General features: G+C 32.4%; 4 protein-coding genes across 5 annotated transcripts; 2 read left to right on the forward strand and 2 right to left on the reverse strand.

Annotated features, from left to right (window-relative positions):
- The first annotated feature begins 458 nt into the window (after window positions 1-458).
- Window positions 459-5,439, forward strand: LOC144468451 (mitochondrial 2-oxoglutarate/malate carrier protein). The gene is made up of 6 exons (XM_078177915.1): window positions 459-526; window positions 1,091-1,306; window positions 2,201-2,337; window positions 3,171-3,341; window positions 4,118-4,217; window positions 5,226-5,439. Exons 1-6 carry the CDS (start codon window positions 459-461, stop codon window positions 5,437-5,439), a joined length of 906 nt encoding a protein of 301 aa, XP_078034041.1.
- A 418-nt stretch (window positions 5,440-5,857) lies between these two features.
- LOC144469158 (mitochondrial 2-oxoglutarate/malate carrier protein) lies at window positions 5,858-8,709 on the reverse strand. Its single transcript, XM_078179116.1, has 6 exons — window positions 8,639-8,709; window positions 8,251-8,460; window positions 7,453-7,586; window positions 6,750-6,920; window positions 6,294-6,393; window positions 5,858-6,062 (listed from the first exon to the last, which is right to left on the reverse strand). Exons 1-6 carry the CDS (start codon window positions 8,707-8,709, stop codon window positions 5,858-5,860), a joined length of 891 nt encoding a protein of 296 aa, XP_078035242.1.
- A 550-nt stretch (window positions 8,710-9,259) lies between these two features.
- Window positions 9,260-15,572, reverse strand: LOC144468452 (IQ motif-containing protein H). The gene is made up of 7 exons (XM_078177916.1): window positions 15,421-15,572; window positions 14,573-15,046; window positions 13,670-14,156; window positions 12,038-13,202; window positions 11,119-11,377; window positions 10,373-10,574; window positions 9,260-9,520 (listed from the first exon to the last, which is right to left on the reverse strand). The coding sequence occupies exons 1-7, from the start codon at window positions 15,570-15,572 to the stop codon at window positions 9,260-9,262; spliced, it is 3,000 nt and encodes a 999-aa protein (XP_078034042.1).
- A 399-nt stretch (window positions 15,573-15,971) lies between these two features.
- Window positions 15,972-20,786, forward strand: LOC144469174 (dymeclin). 2 transcript variants are annotated; one of them, XM_078179141.1, is made up of 12 exons: window positions 15,972-16,358; window positions 16,634-16,937; window positions 17,021-17,224; window positions 17,450-17,694; window positions 17,802-18,017; window positions 18,106-18,281; window positions 18,379-18,504; window positions 18,603-18,716; window positions 18,800-19,018; window positions 19,100-19,282; window positions 19,360-19,476; window positions 19,799-20,786. In XM_078179141.1, exons 2-12 carry the CDS (start codon window positions 16,651-16,653, stop codon window positions 19,973-19,975), a joined length of 2,064 nt encoding a protein of 687 aa, XP_078035267.1. In that variant the 5' UTR covers window positions 15,972-16,358; window positions 16,634-16,650; the 3' UTR covers window positions 19,976-20,786. The 2 variants fall into 2 exon arrangements, with proteins under 2 accessions (XP_078035267.1, XP_078035269.1); XM_078179143.1 differs by lacking the exon at window positions 15,972-16,358 and having other exon boundaries at window positions 16,799-16,937; window positions 17,062-17,224.
- Window positions 20,787-21,001: the final 215 nt, after the last annotated feature.

Genomic DNA, 21,001 nt, shown 5'->3' on the forward strand with positions numbered 1-21,001 from the left:
ATAAAGACTTGCAAACGAACAAACTTTCTATTTTTGTGTCAGCCATTTATTCCGACAAAAAATGTCTATTCATACTATTATATAAACACTAAAATCAGCAGAATTAAACATTATTTTTACGTACTTGTAATTTATTTTAATGCAATTGCACTAAACATTCTTGTAACTGCAAAATAAACCTTAAAATTATCCAAGTGATTTAATATGCAAACGTTGCGGCGTTTAATATAGTTTTTCTGTCGCGTTGCATTGAATTAATCGATTGTTTATCGATTCCGTGTTGAAAGCGTTTTCTATTATCTCGAATCGATATGCGACCGTTACAACGCGGAATGGACGGCCTAACTTTTTAAATTAGGTTAACCAACTCCCAGTATGTAATGAAAATTATGACCAACCGTTGGGCTAATTGAAACCAACATTTGGAACACTCATGTTTCTGCTGAAACAAAGCAGACATGAGCGAACCAGTAAAAAAGAAGCCACTGCCACCAGCATTCACCTTCCTAAATGCAGGAGTTTCTGGGTATTTAACAGAGTTTTAATAAATATTTTACTTCGAAAGGATCCGGTTATTTAACTACCTTTTGTAACAACGCTGCCTAACGTTGCGCTCCTTTAATTAACAGTTCTTGTACAGTGTGAAAAGTTCGATGCAATTTCAATACCTGTTATTTACATCTTCATTAGTTTCTGAGAGGTGAAATGTTCAGAAAGAAGCGAAATTGTTAACGATATTGTCTCCCACATACTACAAGAAATATATTTTGTTATCACTTTAAACCACCGGTAGCCTATTAATCGATTAACGACAACCAATAATTTGTTATCTGTTATTAAGGTGAAAATGTTAGATTTTCCTACTGCAACGTCCTATATTATTATATAATTTTGCAAATATAAGATACCTTTCGCAACGAATAAAATAAATAAAATAGACGAAATAAATATTGTTGAATACTAATGTTATGAAACTAGAAAAATGTTAGTAGATTTAATTATCTTGTAATAACATAAATGTTTATGGCCGTATGGTCGGTCGTTAAATTGTTAATGCTGTGCTATATAGGTTTGTATTTAAATTTCTCAGGATGTTGGCAACCTGTGTCGTACATCCTATGGATGTAGTCAAAAATCGGATGCAAGTGCAGAAAGAAAAAACGTCAATCGGTTCTGTGATAGGCGGTATAGTGAAAAATGAAGGAATTTTGAAATTCTATTCTGGATTGAGTGCTGGTCTCGTGCGACAGGCTACTTATACTACTGTAAGACTTGGTATTTATAATCAGCTGCAAGAATATTGGAGGTAAGCTGTAAATTGATTTTACTACTTTTATTCTTATTGCGATGTATGTAATAATATAATGCTACCGACCCGCATCGTTTAATACACACATTATTATTTTATTTAAAATAACCTAAGCACTTCGAATGTTTTTTAATTGTTAGTCATGTGAAAAAACGTCGAACTAAAGTATTCTTTACGGTTTCAAGAGTATCTACAAATTTATTCAAGATTGTTTAAAGGTTACGCTTTTATTATCTTATTTATATCGAAATTTACAAACAAATCTACGAAATGAAAATCTCGGAAAGTTTAACTTTCGAGAAAAATATTCTGTTTCTAATAGTGGAACTTATAAATTAATGTAGTCTAATTGCTAAGGCATTTATCCACATTTTAATCACAACATTTGTTCTTTCAAAACAAACAATATTTCACCTTAGAAAATTTGTCATGTTATCAAAAACAACTGGAATACTGAAAGCGGTCAAATTATTTTGTTCATCCTGTATAATTTATTCCTTGAAGTGTCAACGAAAGAAGAAATCAATTTTAATAAATTTTAAGTTTAACATGTTACTGTATTCTATTGCATATAAAAGGCTTTTTCGATGTATAAAAGTTGTTAAAAATTCCGAGGTACAATGAAACATGAAGGACACAAAATTCGACGTTTTTCTTCAGTAGATCCATTAATTAATAAACGATATCATTACCGCGCATTGTAAACCATATTATTATTACCATGTGTAATAATTAGACTGTGGATTTTATGAATTTATGGGGAAAATGTATGAACTTAGTATGTTAAACTATGTATGTATAAAAATCCGCTATGTAGTAATAATACTTAAGCAAGCAAATTGTCAGGTTTGCATCTAAATGTTACGTTAATTTTCATTTAAAAATCGTTAGACAGAGGCATACCGAGAAACCTAATTTCGGTATGTTGGCACTGATGGCTGGTACAGCAGGTTCCATGGGGGCTTTTGTTGGTACACCGGCGGAAGTAGCGCTCGTAAGGATGGCGACTGACGGCAGATTGCCAAGAGGTTGTAACATTGTCCTTCTCTATCATACATGCATTCATTGTTATACCAGATTATTTTAATTATTATTTTTTAATTATTAATATAATAATTTATTATTATTATTTAATTATGAATTCGTCCCATATAACTTTTTGTGTTAGGAATTTGCAATATTCCAATATTACAATGACTGTTACATATTGTAAAAATTAACATTTGTAATCACTCCAGTGTTACAATGATAATGCAATCTATCATTTCTAATCAATTATGGCGACACGATAATTAATTGATACATTTTATTTAAAAGATACAAAAACTATACAAAATGTATTATAGTGCTATTCATTTTATATTCTTCGAAGATTTTATATTGTTTTATATTCTCCTTTAAGTTACATTTTATTATTTTTTTTATCTCATAAAATATTTCTTGCCATGAATTTTCATTTCTTTAAAATATGAGAAATTTACATCACGTAACTGTATTACTAAACAGATAGCAGTATAAAATGCATTTAATATGAAAACAAATTTATTAATTTCCTTTGCCATTGATTCACAAAATTATCTGAACATTCACCGTACAACAATGATACAAATATTAGGATGATACCGATCTCTTAAAATTATTATTAAAACTGTAAATTAATACGAGTATAAAAATTGATAATCTGCATAAAATTTTATTAAGTATAAAATGTTAATTACAAACGTACGATCACGTATTGCGGCGTACTCATAGCATCAAAGTTGGACATTCTATTGCTTATTTTGAGGATCAGATGTTGATCTCCTAATTATTAGGAAATTGAAAATCAAACGCTAATGTACATCGTCGTTGTTTTATTTAGAACAACGAAGAAATTACAAGAACGTGTTCCACGCATTCGCGATGATAGCTAAAAACGAAGGCATCTTGGCACTTTGGAGAGGAACCATAGCGACGATGGGACGAGCGATTGTTGTTAACATATCTCAGCTTGCAACATACAGCCAGGCCAAGTTTCTGATAGCTTCAAAATGTATTACGATGTTTCTATTAACTTTTTATTAGTCTTCTGATATTCATTTTCAAGCATTTTGCAATTTGCAAATTTGCAATTTGCGTTGAACCTTTTCACTGTAGTGTTGCAGTTGCATTTAACGTCTAGCACCATAGCAACGGAATCGAACTTGCGATGATGAATTCAGAAATGATCTACCAAATTGTTCGTTTCTTTAAATCGAAATTAATCTTTATTATTGCCTATGAAAGAAATCATAGTGCAAAGAATTAAGATATACTGTTTGATTCATATTTTAAACCTTACTGCACACGTCTCAGAAAAATAGAATATCTGCACAAGGGCTGTGAAATACTGGAAAAACTTCAAACTGTTTACTATTCGATTGCCAAAAATTATCGAATATTCTTTAGACATTCTAAAATAAAGACGTATAGCGTTTTCTTAAAATTGCAACTTAAACGTAACAAAAGAAACAAGAATAGAGGTAGTGGGTAGTGATTTTGTTCTACAATATAGTTTCACTGGGCTGTCGCACACCTTAAGTGTACAGTAAAATAAGGATACTAATTTTGTTGACTAATTTTTCTTTTATTTAGATTATGTAAATATTGTAGGTTCGCAATTAACTTTCTCGGTGTTATTTCCATTTAACATTGACGCGTGTCCATTTGTAGAAATTCATATCGCAAGTCACTTCTGAAAATTTAATTTCATAAAATCTAGTGTAAGAATTGGTTTCATTGCATCGTATGATAAATAGTCACTAAAACTGTAAAACATTTGTTGTGCAGTAAATATGGAAGACGGCATAAAACTCCATTTCCTTGCATCCATGCTGTCTGGATTTCTCACCACCTTCAATAGCATGCCGTTCGACATAGCTAAAACCAGGTAAAACTACGCCAGTTTCTGTAGCAATAAACTCAGTTTCAGTAATTTCTTTTAAATTACGTGAATATGTATTATTTTATATTATACATATATTGCCCTAGTTAATAATAATTATTTAAAAATAGTTGCGGAACTAATAATGTATTTTACCAAATTTTACGCATCGCATCTTTCGCTGCATTAGTGAATACACTCTCTCAATAAATAAATCGAATGTTTCGATAATTTTTGCGAATAGCTATAAAGTAAAAGTTATAAGTTAAATAAATTACTAAAAATTATACAACAATTCTATCGAAATCGATTGTACGTAACGTTGTTAGAATCTTAAAAATTACTATTACAGTTCGGTGGTCATAAAAACATTGGCTTTCATTTATATTTAAAAACATTTGCAGTTCAACAATTTTGATAAATAGTAAGCTTTTAATTTAGCAGGCAGCTCAATTGCAGCTAAAATTGCAGCGCAATATTCTCAAAAATCCTTCTATGATTTATGCATATAATGTATCTCAAAAAATCCAAATCACGTGGTCTAATTTTTTGAATGAGGTGTCCCGAAGCCATTAGAAACGATTTTTTCCTTTAAAAAAATTCTCTCCATGGCCTTGTTCACGAATTATTAACAATAAGCAGTGGCCAATGAGAGGCGAGATCAGCTGGCGTAACGTGGCCAAGCCAATCAGCGGAATTGGGCGTTGTCCGTTTGTTAGATCGGTCGACTAGCGTCAGCTGAGCTCGCCTTTCATTGGTCAGCGTTTTTCATTAATAATTCCTAAACAAAGCCATGAATCGAATTTGCGCTAAGGAAAAAGTTACTTGAAATTATCGACAACGATTGATTTTTGGGACATCTTGTATAATTATTTCGACTACTTTCGAAGATTTCCAATACAATTAAATGGGATTAACGTTTCGACGACAATGTCTGAAACAAATAAATCAATAAACTCGGAAGAAATAATTTCTCAAAATATGTACTACCGTCCTGTTTCGTTCACATTTTAGAATACAAACCATGAAGACCACGGGGAAGCCGCCTGGCATTATTTCAGTATTGATGTCCACGATGAAACACGAAGGCATAACAGCATTGTGGAAAGGTTTCTGGCCCACTTACTGCAGAATAGGACCGCACACAGTTTTAACGTTAGTAATTAACGAACAGATCGTAAATCTGTTCAGGCGATACGTGCAAGGTGAAGACGAAGCACCCAAATAACTCAATTATATGCCGTACATGATCGTGAACACAGGCGAAGCATCCAACGAAGAATTAACGCATAGTTGCGAAGCTATAATTGATTACTTAAGCATCGTGTCGTCCCAGAAATATATCGAACCATTAATGGAATTGTCAAAGATGAATCGACAAATTTTAGTAGGGCCTACCGATTTGTAGAAAATATTTGTAGAACAATATTTATGCAATAAATGAAAAAGGGAGAGCGTTGTAACTTGCAATCTATGTACATACCAAAATGTTTTTTTAGAAATTAAATTATGTTGCTCACCCGATGTGATAAATTTTTATTGACGAATACGATACGCGCCAAGTACAAGTACACAATGAGAACGTTTCACAGCTCTTGGAAAAGGGGAAGAGATACGGAAACGTTTTACATCAATCGGTTCGGGCATCAATCTTCAGGCGGCTGGAACAGTTTTATGTAAAGACTGTGAAGCTGTTCGAAGCTTATCATCGTGAGCACGGTATTAGGCGCAGCTCGTGCATAATACGGCAAAAATCCTCGCCACAGCGCGAACAACCCTTCCTTTTGCACTATGCCTATCATCATCGCAAAAAGATTCGGTGGTTTCGGCGGAGAGATCCAATTTTGTATTCTGTCGAAAACAGTTGCAAGAAATTTGTGAATAGCAGATTTGACGCACTCGTGGGAAAAAATGGATAGCGGGAATTTGAAACAATTTGTAATATAAAAAAAAAATAGAAACAAAATTGTAGTAGAAATGGAAAGAATCGAAGAGTAATATATAATGCACAGAATTATCTTTCATCTGTTAAAGTTATCAATGAAAAGGTTAAATGAATCGTAGTCGAGTTTTCAATTGTACCTAGTTTTAGATACGTCCATGGGAAGTGAAGCTGTACACGTCAACAGACCAGAGATCATGGCTGAACAAAAGTGCAATGGAACACTTTCTTCAAAGTAGCCTGAAATAATCACAAACGTATTTCGTGGTAATAATAATAAAAATAATAATAATGGTATTGCCTAATAATAGTAGACAAACATGTGAATAACAACATATACTAATCACTAGTGGAAAGACAGTGTTACAAAAGATTTTCATTTTTATCAAAATGAGCGATATAATATTGTCAATAATATTATATACGATAATAATTATTCAAAAAAATGATTGTTGCGCTACCTGAACCATTTTTGAGTCCTTCCAGATCCTTCGTCTAATTATATTATACACTACATTTAACAAATAAATGAAAAATAAATGAAAAAATAACATTAATGTTACAATTAGTGTTTTACTCATAATTTCAGAAGATACCTGTGTCTAACAACATTAGCTTCGCCTCGCTGTATGTACCCAATTGCGTTCCATTGACAACGGCTCCCCTAATCATAGTCGGCACAGCTCCCCGCCATAGTGCACGCACACCATTTTTCCTTCCAATATCGATTAATCCGCTAAAGCCGTTTCTATAATTCCATCGCTTCTCTAAAAATTGGTCCTTCGGTTTACATACCTTTTCAAAAGTTTGTTCGGTTATGAATAGGGCTTAAATAATTTCACTGTTTCTACTTCTATTTTCACTGCACTTTTAAACAGTGGTAGTATGTTTACTATTATACGATCTAATTGATATAATTCTACATGCTCATTTGTTTATTTTATATAATATTGTACATAATTCATAAATATATAAAATCTATTTTATATAATATTTCACGTAACCAATAAAGATGAACGATGTGTTCTATATAATATTTTATGCATTTAATGACTGTGAATCGTTTATTCTTTATAATATTTTATATAATTCGTAAATATAAATTATTTATTTTATATAATATCTCATGCAATCAGTAATTATGAACGATGCGCTTTATATAATATTTTGTGTGATTAACAACTGTGAATTACGTATTCCATATAATATTTGATATAACTCGTGAATATAAATTATGTACTTTGCATGATATTGCATACAATTAATTAATATGAATTTTTAATTTAATTGTGAACTCACCGGGAGGTAGTTGCATATCCGCTATCATGCGAACCAAAACCAAATCAGTTGGAGTTCCAACAAACGAAGCCGCAACGCCAGACACCATTCCAATACCGATCATTGTAGCGAAATTCAAGCGTCCGACATATTGCCTAAATTTCATTTATTAATACGTATTATTCTAAAATAAACCATGAAATGTTTCAATACCCCGTAGATCAAATTCATTGGCCATAGATCGTAGCTCATTGCGAGTCTTTTTCTGACGAAAATTAAAATTGTGTTAGAAAACAATTATAAAGGTTAAAGTTTCTAGAAAATTACTGTTACTTTTATAACTGTTAATGAAAATCTCTGACACAATATATTTACTCAGGCAAATCAAGAATCGCTAGAATTATTGATATATTTCACGTGAAATATTTCTTTATGAACAGCAAAGGCAAATAAAATAATCTGGATGTTGATACACAAACCAACATAGTATTATTTCTATTAAATAATTGTATAATATATATATATATAAACAATTTGAAATTATAAGTAACAAATATCCCATAGGAAAATTCAAGAAACTCATTCTAATAATTAATTCTTCTACACAATTATAATTATATAAAAATTATATAACATTATATATAATCTATTTATATTATATATAATAATTATATAACAGATCGATTATCCCTTCACGTTTAACATCTCAGAGAAACCGCATTTCAAACAAGATTTCGAATAACCAATTGAATGCATTTTAATGCGTTATATCCGCGCGAATAATGCAAATGGAATAAAAAGGGAGGAGCATGTACTCACTGACAGACGTCGTACAAAGTAGTGTATATTCCGAGTCTAGTCATGCCATACGTTAATTGTCGTAGAACAGCGGCGGTCCAACCAACGTAAAATCCACGTAATCCGAGTGTTCGAAGAGTGTCTCTTATCGTCGCACCAAAACCAGTCTTCGAGATCTGCATTCGCACTTTAGTCACATCCAAAGGGTGCGTTGAAGTCTGCCCCACGACCCTGTTACAACAACGTTCTTATCTTTTGCCGAAATATTTCTCAATTCTATCCTTTAACATTTCATTTATTCGCGTTGCTCCACACGCGAGCATTCTCATCTGTACGCGTTACTTCGAACAAATTTTAAAAAAATGCGTTCAAATGCGATGTTAAAGAATATAGTTTATTATAGTTTTACCCAGACACTCCACCAATGATAAAGTTGATGGAAGTGGGTACCCTCTTGTTTGGATTGGATAGCAGCGACATCGATTCATAGCTCAATTTTGTGCATCGAAGAAACGGATAAAATGATGTTTACGATGGAATTTAAAAAATTCAACACGTTTCTTAACCTTCATCTCAGTCACTTATAGTCTTTATATCAAGATACCACTGAACACAGCAGTATTTACGTCTTAAATGTACTTCTTTTTCTTGTTTCATTTATTTATAGTGGCTCCGTTTTGATGATGCTGGATGATCGTTGCAAGATGCACTTTCAATGATGAATCGATTAAAATACTCAGAAAAAAATGTTATTTTGAAATCAGTCTTCAAGAGGCCAAACCGAATAATTGGATCGCGGATTTTTATGCAAAATAAACATTTTTTAAGTCACCCATATGATATCGAAGTCGGATAAATACACATAATCTTGTTATTTAGTAACGAAAATAAAATACTGTAATAACGTTTTTTTTTGTCTTCTGACTCTACTTTTTGTTTTACTTAACCAGATAAATGTAAATATTGTTTTAAAGAAATGAGTGAACGACATTTATTTGGAACATTAAATCATATAAAATAATCCAAGAATTCATATGCACGGTTGAGATGCGTCATCGATATAATCGAGCGATAATTTCATGAAATAATCGATAAGATCCGTCATATTCGTCTCAATCTTCTTTGCTGTCTTCTTTGCGAGTGCCTCCTGCAGCAACGATAGCTTTTCATGGACCATCAATATCGTTGTACTCATGGACGGACTTACAGCAACCAACAAACCATGAGTTCTCAATTCAGAGTCGTGTAATAACATGGACGATCCCTGCTTTTTCTCTGAATTATATACGATCTAGAAATTATAGAAGCGTCTAATTAAGCAACCAAAGATTTGCGAAAATTATTCGACAATTTTTTTCTGTCTAAAACCATTACATCTTTTGTCTATTTTAATTTGTGGGACTTGTCGAATATAACAAAGAAAACACAGTCGTAGAATCATCGAATTCGATGAAACTTTTTCTAATGAATGGGAGTGATAATAGATCGATCCATGTCATTTAATCATGCAACAATGTAAGCTAATTATGATCTGCACAGATATTGAATTAATTGATGATAAGTAACGCATTGCATTAATTATAGTGGCGGAGATGATAAAATGATAAGTTCTTAAGCGTTTCTGCCATAGGAAATTAATATCTAATACTCTGTTCGTTTTCTTTTCGATATATATTTTTTATTTTTGATTTTGTGTTGTTTGTTAAATTCCTTTATTTTTTCACAAATTCTCCTTTCCTTTTTTATCATTTTTTCTCAGATTATTATAATTTTATCGCAATGTACAACAATGTGATAACTGATGTATGTCATAAAAACAATTTCGAAAGATCAATATTTCATTAACATGTCTTTTTTCAATATTTTTCATTGTTTATATATTTTCCTTGTTTCAATATTTCTTTTGAAATTCACTGTGAAATACTATTTGACCTTAACAATCATATCCAGCGTAATACGTTCTTATTAATCGAGTATTTGCGCTATGAAGTTTAAATATAAAATATCTTTATAAATAATGTATTCATGAAAATGACAGAATTTATAAATGCCAATTACTCAACGACTATGACCTCTCGTTATACGAAGTTTGGTCTTTAGTTTATTAAGAAGATCGTAATTAAGAAAAATAATTTAAACGTACGCCACATTTTTGGATCAAATTCTTCAGTTTCGGCCAGGTGTAAGTAGCAAATCTTGAATTGAACAGTTCGCAAATTGCGATCCCATACCTGTCTGTAGTCTCATTCCATTGGGGCGCTGCTTTTGGATATTGTTTATACCCCGACGATAATCTTTTCCAAGTGTGGCGTGGAATATCGGCGACAAAATGGTTCCTCTTTAACCTGTGCAAATGATAATGTTATTTATGCAAAACAAACACTGTCTGCATCGATTACAAGAAATAGGAATGAATAATAATTTTTAATAATTTGTAATATGTTCAAATTAATTCTTTTGATCTTTTCACTGTTTATACGACATTTATTGGCTGTAAATGAACAGCTACTTTCGTTTTCCCGAAATATTCAATACGTTATCCATAATATTTCGTTTTTACTTAATATCTGATTTTTTTAAAGATTCAGCAGTTACATTTCAAATTTGAAATGAAGATTATTATGAACAAATCTATACACATAATCATAATCTATAAATAATCTATTTATACATATTATGTTATATTATCGCATCAGCGAGGTGGTTAAGCTAATCGGCGGGACTCGTTGGCACGACCCCATTACGCTAGTCGCGCTCGCCTCTCATTGGTCACCCTTTTTCCTAACAACTCGTGAACAAAGTTTCGGAGAAAATTTTTGTAAATGAAACAGTTGTTTCAAATGATCTCAGGGACCTATCATTTCCCGATTCCGTATAAGAGTTATTTACATGTATGTTCCTCCAATTGCAAATTTCATCCACTCCATATAGCTCTGTATGTACGAATAAAATGGGTGCACATTTTCTATCAAGACGATTAATTTCTCACTATGTTTGTCCATGTAGCAATAACATTCGATGGTCATATAACCGAAGTAACCTTCCTTTTGCAATCCTTTGGCACATTTATTTATATCTGGTTCGAGTTTATTGTTATTTAACGATGTTTGCGGCATCATGAAAATATTCGTCGGGATACTGCGAAGATCTGCCAATGAAATTAATGGTTATTTTTGCAAACATGTACTGTTTTCGAAACTTGTATTTTGCGTACATCTAATAAGAGAACGGTGTTATTTCACGCATTTATAACGAAAGTACAGGTGTGTAGCTGTAGTTTGAAACGATTGGGAGATCGAAATAGTTGAGGAATATATCGACATATTACTTTCAACTTATTACTAAAAGTAGGGATAAATATACTGAATAATAATATGAAATATATAAATAGATTTATATTTACAAATAATGTAAATATAATTAAAGAGGTGATTTTTATACAAATAAGTAAAAGAACTATTGTAAAAGAATTTACGTTTTTTATCATTAGATTTATCCAGTAATTTAAAAGGCATACTCATACTTTTTCACCATAAATAATGACCGGAACTAGGTTTAGACCGCTCCTTGGCTCGGTCGCCTCGCGTCAACCGAGCTCGCCACTGATTGGTCAATATTTTTCATTAATAACTCGTAAACGAATCCGCGGATTGTATTTGCGCCCAGGAAAAAGTTACTAAAAATGATCTCAGGAACCCGTAATTACCCGGAAGTAAAATAATTATGGGAAACCCTGTGAATTTAATCCCGTCCCTAGTAATAATGATCCAATAATAATAAGTGATCCAATGATGGTGCATACCCAAACGCAAGATGTCGGCGGTTCCCAGCCACTTCAACTTCCCTTTGGTCCCCTGTTTGGGAACAAATAAACAGATGGAGATCTTTTTCCCGCCCTTCTTCTTAGGTGTACCCTGCAGCAAACAGCCGAACTTCTGTATATGAAGATAGAATTCCTTCCAGGAGTCGTAGAGCCTCGACAGTCGAGTGCAATCGGGGATGATGTTCGGCAAATGTTCCTGCAAGTTCGCGAGAAATGTGTTCCTCACATCGCAGCTCGGTCCCCATTCGTTGCCGAATCTTTTCCGCTCCTTTCGTATGGTCGGCATGAACGGGATGCTAATGTGATTGATAAGGAATTTGCCGCGATGCTTAGAGAGCGAGCCCAGGTTCAATTTGAATGTCCACACGCAGATCTCCGTGTGATTGATGATCAAGTGGGCAAGCGCGGAGCAAAGGGTTTCGTAAGTTTGTATGTCGCCGTAGTAAGGGGGTTGCGACAGCCCCATCGCGGCGACCATACCGGCCATGTTTGATCTGTGTAAGAACTTCCGTTGAATCTCCATGTCTGGGCTCAATAAGGCGACGCCGAGGTCCCCGGCTAATCTCATGTCGCACTCGTCGATGACCCAGGGTAAGAAGTACGCAGGCTTGTCAGCGATCCTCCTCCTGATCTCGCGAAGGGACTCCTCCGAACAATGCAGAATCCTTGAGACGTTCAGCGTACGATTACTGAAGGTACTCCCTTCGGAGAGGGCGATGAAGCAGAGACGTTTCATAACGTCTTTGTCTTGAGATATCGACTCGATGAAATCGGTATACATCGTCAGCATCTCTGGGGTCGGTTTCGCGGCCAAGATGTAGATCACTTCGGAGTTTGGGTTCCGAACGAAACAGATTCTCAAGATGTTCATGTTCTGTATCATGGCGAAGCGTTTCGGTTCGTACGGTCGACGTAACTCCATGGGGTAACCGAGGGACGTCAGATGCAAAAGCACGTGCGGCTTGCTGATTATAGTTTCGAATTCTTTGCTCAATTTTAGGGACAGCTCGCGAGTCATTTGCATCGACATCAACATATTACGCAGGTAACGCTCGTATATCTCCTTTTTCTTCTGAACTGTGAGCCAGTTTAACCATAAGACATTGGCGGCTATGTAGAGATAGTGTGATTCCTTTAACTTCTTCCGTAGCTTTTAGAAATGAACAGAATTGGAACATTAGATTCAAGTTTTGTACGAAGTATATTGAAGAAAGATGGTCAACATATCATCTTCTAATTTGATACTGAGTGATATAAATTAGAAGGGATCAGTTTTTAGTAACATTTTTAGTTGAAAAATGAGGAGAGCAAATTCTTCTGTTTAAGAAATTTGTGTACAATGATAGTTCAATTTGAGAATTAACTTTGACTCTGATTTTGAAAATTCAAAGTCAAAGATTTAAATTTTGTTCAATCACATAAATTATTCTATTTATTTATAGTATATTTATAGTATATTTAAATTTTACGAAGTCGATCCTTACTATGAGTAAAATATAACGCGATGGATAAGATTTATAGATTTGCGGCCCTGAACTTTTAAGATGAAGGGAAACTCGCGACAAGATGTTATGTCATTTTGTGACGCCTTATACGTATGAAGCAAAAATGATTTACCATGTAACCACGATAATAAGTTTGTATGAGAGTTGCCGCAATAACTTGCTTGTGCACTGTTTGAAGCTGTAATTTCCAAGAGGACAACCAGACCCTTTCCTCATTGTCTGGCAAGAGTGGTATCAAGTCTTCCTTAAACAATATAAAATTCGCCCCATTCTCGTGAATATTGGACAGAAAATTGAAGGTGGCTCTCGGATCGAAATGCAAAGTTGGTATATATCGTTCCAACATAATCTTTTCAATTTGTGGGCATAACACCGCATACCACTTCGTGCTGTATTGGTTTCCATGCAAGTCCAACGCCTTCATCCAAAGCAAAGAATCCACGAATTTTCCGTCGCTGAATTTTAGATTATGCACCTTCGATAATTCATCTTGCATGGAAAACGATTTCAGCGAATCGTATTCTTTGTGAATTTCATGGAAAGTGTCGGTCTGCGATTGCTTCATCGTCAATCGACGAACCCCTTTATGATTTTCGGATCTGAATAGAACCAATTTTTTTAGAATAATTATTCTATCGTACTCATTATGTTATCTATTCTTTGTAAATTCAAAGATTCGCATTGTTAATGAGATATTTTAAACAAATATTTCATATTATATGTCACTACAAATGTTTATAATTTAGTATTAACTATTATTACAAATATTTATTACGACATTAAATTTAATTTCGAGAAAATCAGGTTTGACATTAGATTTCTTAAAAAATAAAATCTCGACAGATTTCTTTCTATATTTTCTTTCCATCCGTGTGGCAGTACAACGTTCTTAAATTGTTAAATGGAACGGCCACGTGTCCGCGTTTCCGTTAAATCAGAATTATATTCTAACAAGGCGAACTTCTTCGTTTCTCTTGTAATAAATACTTAATATTTCTTGAGAAAAATTACCTACTGATCGTCTAGCTTTTGAGGTAGACGCAACATTCTTCCTCGGAGGTGCATCATATCTTGTTTGAACTTCACATCGGATAGGTCAAATTCTGATTCCATGGTCTCCTGCGGTTTACCTAAAATATTCTGAATGTTCTCCAGCTTCCATGGTGGTATATTCTCCCAAAAACAGCGACATGGTATTTTGTCATTCGTCTCATCGGGCGAATCGACGGACACAAGCGATCCGCAAACTTTTTTCATTTTTCTCAAAGATAGACGGAACGGTGGTTCTGCACGTTTCTCTATTGCCGACTGCAAATTGATTTTCAACCGTAACAGATGCTCCTCGCACGATCTTTCTAGATCCAGGAGCGTTTTCAGTGTATCGTCGTAAAAATGTTGTGTGACGTGCGGATCTTCGGATTCATCTATAACACCTGGTTTGCTGTACGCGTATAAAACTGATAATAGTTGTACATTCAATAAGAAGTACCTAAATAACTGTTAAATAAAACTTTACGTTCTATGCAAAAATTTGAAATTAATTAAGTTTTTAATCATAGTAATAATGTGTAAGTATATTCTATCAATTTGACTCAGTAGAATTGCAAAGGGTAATGGGGAAAGAATCGAAGGATATTGATTGTAAAAATTAAAAAATGATAAAATGTCTTTTTTTGATGACTAAATGAAAAGGTAAATCAAATAAATACACGATGAAAAATAAACCGAAAGTATATAATAAAAATAATTATTATAGTTTATACATTCATAGCGTAGTTTATTCTCGTAACATTAATTCATTAATATAAATATAACTGTATTTACCGTTACGGCAGAGCTTGTAATTAGGAATAAGAAACGAACCTCATCCGTCTAAGAACACGTTCATTTTCACTGCGCAGCAAGTGTTTAGCCGAGTTATATTTCTCTTGAAATGATTGTATAGCGTTTTGCATTATATCTATCCATCGCGCGTAAGATTCGTCCGTTAATAATAATTTATGGTGCCGCTCCATTTTGATAACTGTGGCAGCCTAATTATTAAGTAATCGTGAATTAAACGAACAATTTGAAGCTATGCTAAAATAATTCGAATAAATTCCTACACGTAAACATTTCACGAATGTTATAATTTTCGATAATGAAATATTTACGAACGAAATTTATTTATATACGTAAGATCAAGTTACTATTCTATCATATTTAATTAAAATTGTACCTTATTCTCTTTCCAAGGACCACGTTTATTAAACTTCGATTATACGATAATGAATTATGACGTATTTATTTGGAAATGTATTTGGGTTTGTGTACGTATGTCAATGATAAATAACTTAGGCAACGGATTCGAATAACAGAACACCGGTTATTTGCATTTGCATGCTTCTATTGATACGTCACCTAAGTGATGTGGAACTTGTATCTGTGTTGCGACGAGTATACTACGTTGAATTTTTAAATCTTTCGTTATAACATCGAGTCACAAAACTGAACATAGATATCAATTAATGTCAATACTGCGAATTGTAAATAGTTTAATATATCTGCAGATTTAATCAATCTACAAAGATGGCGCACATTTTGATTTACCTATATGTATGTGAAGTGCTCGGTTGACATATGAGGAGGTTATATTCCTTCGTGTCTTTCATTTTATGCCTATGGACGTGCTATAGGAAAGTTTTATAATCCATTCCCAGGAATAACAGTCAAAAGTGTAAAAACGATAACACATTCATCTGAAATCGATTATTCGTGATCGTTAAAGAATTACTGAGCTTCTATGACAGTAGATTGTCAAAGTATGTTATTCAATGTTTTGATGTATTTAATAACATAGAATTTTGATTTCATTTATCATTTTTTTCGATGCTTCAGTAAAAAAGAATGGCCTTCATACGTTTTAAATATTTATTTTATATTACATGTATTAATCAACTATACAATAAAAAATTATTGAATATGTACCTAAGTTTCAAGTAATGATACTGCATAGATAATTACCGAACACATTAGTTCATAGCTAAAACACGTAACTTCCTTACTTTCCATACTTTATACATTTCATTATTTTCAGAAGTCTAAGGGACGGCAATGGGGGCAACACCAAGTCGGAACGATGATCTTTCTAAGAATGTTTATTTGGAGAAATTCTGTGGGAAAAAGAGTATCCTGCCAAATGATCCATTTTGGGATACTTTTCTTTCTTATAACATGCGCCCACCTATCACAAGAAATGATCAAATAGAATTAGATTCACGATTGGACTCTTCTTGTCAACAATTACTTGCTAATAATTTAACCACTGGCAACTTTGGCAGTTTAATACAAGTCGCTCTTATTCGTGCCAGTAATCTGCTTACACCAACGCAAAATCAGAAGTATGATATGCTTTTGTTCTAAGAAACAATATTAAATGCAGGATTAAAAATCATAATTTCATTTAATATTATTCTGTTTGTAGAATCATATCAGCATGGCAAACATATAATGCTTTGTTTGCAGTAAGATGTATAATAAAATATTTAATTGAAACCGTCGGTGAAGAAGAAATGATCAAACACATAGAAGCACCCCAATTACCTGTACCGACTCAAACAAATTCATCTTATAGATTAGAAGACTTTTATGAAGCTTTAGGTGATATCATAACTGATGTACAATTATGGTAAGAAAGCTGTCTTATTTTTTACATTGTAATAGTTCTTTAATATATCATCCCTGAGCTATTAATATGATTTATTTTAAACTTAACAAACAGTTACTATATACGTATAATAATAGAAACTTAAAAGTACTTCACATATAATTTTTAATTTGTTGCATATGTAACATTTTACTTGATCATTTATAATAGAGATCCTGTTGTATATCAAAATTTTGTTTTTCACAGTGAATTCACATATGTCGTTCATCTAGAAGCGATAAACTGCTTACTTGTACTACTTTCGGTACAATTATTTTCACAAACTGCTGCTGACTACAGCTCCATTTACAGAATAGCAATGAATTCACATTCTAGTGAACATGCGCCAGCAATGGTTTGTACATTATTGCATAATTTTGTGCAGCAAGAACATGCTCCTCCAGGGTTACTTACTCAACAAGCGGGAGGAAGTATTGTCTTTAGTATAGCAGGTACGTTTACTAAAATGATACTAAAAATACAATTTAAGAAACAAATGTTCAAATTGATGCACTTAAATTATCTACTTACTGTCCATAACATGCAAAACTCATTTCAGCTGGTTTATGGAATGTGATTACAATGGGTATGGGTAGCAGCTTAAAAAATGTACAAGTTACAAATAGTAATAGTTCTGAAGCGGAAGAGAAAAAACGTGACACGGAAACACCGCTTGCTAGTCAATCTCTATTATTGTTACTGGTTTTAACAAATCATTGTACCACAACACAGAATCCTTACAGAAATGCTCTCTTCAGTTTTGTTGACATGCAAGGTCGGTACTACAGCACACTGATACAAGTTATTTTTAGTGTCAATTAATTTCGTATAAATAATTTGAAAATAAATGCATAATTTTTTAGAAGATTATTCTGCGATACAAGCAAAAGGTGCATTTAGATTTAATTTAAATAAATTGTACAATACCATATGTAAAATACCAAACACAGACGAAGTTACATTATTATTGTATATGTTACTACATAGAAATTCAAGTGTAAAACAAGACATCATGAGAAGACCAGATATACAACTATTGGTGAATCTAAAATTTTTAATTCAACTATGCAATCATTTAACCTTGACAAGTATAATCGAAATCAAAAAATAAATTAGAAATCTCTATGTTTATACAGGTAACACCAATATTGCAAATATTGTATCATGCTCCAAACAATACGTCACATCATATTTATATGTCTCTCATTATTCTTCTCATCTTGAGTGAAGATGAAACTTTCAATAAAAGGATACATGAAATAGTGAGTATATACATGTTTAAACATGAATCAATTTGTATGTAATTTCTCACTATTGCACATAAAAACATGATTATATTAAATACTGTTGTCACTATTAGATGCTTAGAGGTGTAAGTTGGTACACGGAAAGGTCCATAAGTGAAATATCATTAGGAGGTCTTTTAATTCTTGTTGTTATAAGGACAATTCAATACAACATGTTCAAAATGAGAGTAAGTATACATATAATATAAAGTTACAAATATAAATAATTATAGCTATGGGTAATGCAACATTTTTTAATTTCTCATTGTAGGATAAATATTTGCATACAAATTGTTTAGCAGCTTTAGCAAATATGTCTGCGCAGTTCACATCTTTACATCCCTATGTTAGTCAAAGACTCTTAAGTTTATTTGAAACTCTTGCGAAAAAGCACGTCAGACTAGAAGCAAAAATACAAGCACAACCTACTGTTCCTCCACCTGAAAGCACCGCAATTGCAGTTAATGGAACTACCGCAAATTCAGACTTGGTAAGGTTCAGCAGTATTATATAATCACATACTTTCGTTAAAGGATATAACCAAATACAAACAATTTGCACTATATTTCAGATTCAGGATCTAACAATACTTGAAGAAGTATTAAGAATGGTACTAGAAATCATAAATAGCTGCTTAACTTACAGGCTTGCACATAATCCAAATTTAATATACACGCTTTTATACAAAAAAGATATTTTCCAACCATTCAGAACACACACAGCATTTCAAGATATTGTGCAAAACATAGATTCTGTAAGTGAAATAACTATTTTTAGTATTTATAGTGAGTAGTCTGTCATTACGTAAATTAATAACAAATATAATTTTAGGTCATTAATTTCTTTTCTTATAAATTGGAGCAGAAAGATCAATCACAACTTGGTGTTAGTCAAGTATTAACTACAATACAACAAGGTACTAGTGAATGGCCTCGTGATCGATTAAGGGTACGCATAAAATAATTCTATGCGTGTGTTTTTCTTTCTTTAGACTTGCTTTAGTTCCTAAACTACATAAAAATTTGTTCATTTAAAGCTAATGTTTCCAGCACAGTTATGTAAAACATATATTCTATTCGACTTGTTATAATTTGGCAAATATGAATTCTTTCACCTTATAAATTACCAAAAATTTAAAACATTCGTGCAAAGATATTATAGGACTGTAGAAATATTGTTTATTTATGTATTAAATTTTGAAAGATCAAGTTAGTTTTAATTGCAACGTTGCCATACTATATCGTCTAATAAGCATTTGCTTATCTTATAGAAATTTCCGGAACTAAAGTTCAAATACGTAGAAGAAGAACAACCAGAAGAATTTTTCATTCCATACGTATGGAGTGTTGTGTGTCAAAGTGCTCTTTTGCATTGGAGTGCAGAAAATATAAAATTATTTTCACCAAGTAACAGCGATCAAACAACGATTATCGTTTGTTTATACTGAGACACGGGCTGCTGCTTGCAGTAATTATAGGTAATTGTAATCAAGTAAGAAATTTGCGAAGCAATATTTCATAACAAAAGATTTATTTGATACGGAATGGAATCAATATTTTTATTATTTTTTGTAAAAGTAAACAAAGAGGACATATAGAAAAAATTCTAAAAAGTATATATTCATTTTATATTTGCAATCTATTTAACATTACAATTATCTTACCTTCGTGAAAACCTCAGCTAATAATATTATTATTCGCTTTTGTAAAATAATTTTTCATTACTCATATTTTACAATAGGTGAATTAATTAATATGGTAATAATGGGTATTATGAAATATGAAATATTTTAATACTTCTAATTTGTGAGCCTAAATAGTAGCATTAATAAGAAATTCGATTTGATATCATAACAAAGTTCTGTATTGCTAAGACTGGAGAGGTAATTTATTATTCTCTGAAGTTGCATCACGTCGTATTAAATATTTATACATATTAGGACATGAAAATAAGGACGTATTCGACTGAGTCATTTTAAAAAGCACAGCGAGAAGGTGACCTATAAATACTAATTATTTCTGTCAGAAGAATCTGCTAAAAAAATGTAAACAAACATTTAGCAGTATCCAGTGTCATAATAAATGCGTCGTTAATTTAACGATGTTATTTAAAAAGTCGAATTTTGTAATGTAATTTCTCATTGTGTAATGCAGTTGAGAAAATAAAATATCAAGACACGACTTTTTGTATTAATTTATTTAAACACTATTTATGAATCTATTTAATTATCAAAAAGATGATAAATATATCAAAACGCATACATTCTATTAATTTATATTTAGGAAAATGTCCTATGTAATTATTTATATTAATCCCTAATGAATATGTTTGTTTACATTTTACAGGTCGCACGTTTAACTGTAAATATACATACAATACATACTTGAGTATATACAAAAAATATTAAATTAATATCTATTTAATAGAAATTTATTAAAATTCCAAAATACGAGCCAGCAGTTATGTAAACGTG

Source organism: Augochlora pura, chromosome 4, assembly GCF_028453695.1.
Source record: "Augochlora pura isolate Apur16 chromosome 4, APUR_v2.2.1, whole genome shotgun sequence".
Classification (NCBI taxonomy): domain Eukaryota; kingdom Metazoa; phylum Arthropoda; class Insecta; order Hymenoptera; family Halictidae; genus Augochlora; species Augochlora pura.

Excerpts from the sequence above, each read along its gene's own strand:
- LOC144469158 (XM_078179116.1), bottom strand. The coding sequence starts at position 8,709 with ATGTCGCTGCTATCCAATCCAAACAAGAGGGTACCCACTTCCATCAAC. Across the intron at positions 7,587-8,250 it reads ACTTTGTACGACGTCTGTCA|GCAATATGTCGGACGCTTGA; the intron begins GTGAGTACATGC and ends AATGAAATTTAG. Across the intron at positions 6,394-6,749 it reads GCTAATGTTGTTAGACACAG|GCTACTTTGAAGAAAGTGTT; the intron begins GTATCTTCTGAA and ends TGATTATTTCAG.
- LOC144468452 (XM_078177916.1), bottom strand. The coding sequence starts at position 15,572 with ATGGAGCGGCACCATAAATTATTATTAACGGACGAATCTTACGCGCGA. Across the intron at positions 15,047-15,420 it reads CGTGTTCTTAGACGGATGAG|GTACTTCTTATTGAATGTAC; the intron begins GTTCGTTTCTTA and ends ACAGTTATTTAG. Across the intron at positions 11,378-12,037 it reads GGGAACCGCCGACATCTTGC|ATCTTCGCAGTATCCCGACG; the intron begins GTTTGGGTATGC and ends TTTCATTGGCAG.
- LOC144468451 (XM_078177915.1), top strand. The coding sequence starts at position 459 with ATGAGCGAACCAGTAAAAAAGAAGCCACTGCCACCAGCATTCACCTTC. Across the intron at positions 527-1,090 it reads CTAAATGCAGGAGTTTCTGG|GATGTTGGCAACCTGTGTCG; the intron begins GTATTTAACAGA and ends TAAATTTCTCAG. Across the intron at positions 4,218-5,225 it reads TTCGACATAGCTAAAACCAG|AATACAAACCATGAAGACCA; the intron begins GTAAAACTACGC and ends TTCACATTTTAG.
- LOC144469174 (XM_078179141.1), top strand. The coding sequence starts at position 16,651 with ATGGGGGCAACACCAAGTCGGAACGATGATCTTTCTAAGAATGTTTAT. Across the intron at positions 18,018-18,105 it reads CAGTTTTGTTGACATGCAAG|AAGATTATTCTGCGATACAA; the intron begins GTCGGTACTACA and ends ATAATTTTTTAG. Across the intron at positions 18,282-18,378 it reads GACCAGATATACAACTATTG|GTAACACCAATATTGCAAAT; the intron begins GTGAATCTAAAA and ends ATGTTTATACAG.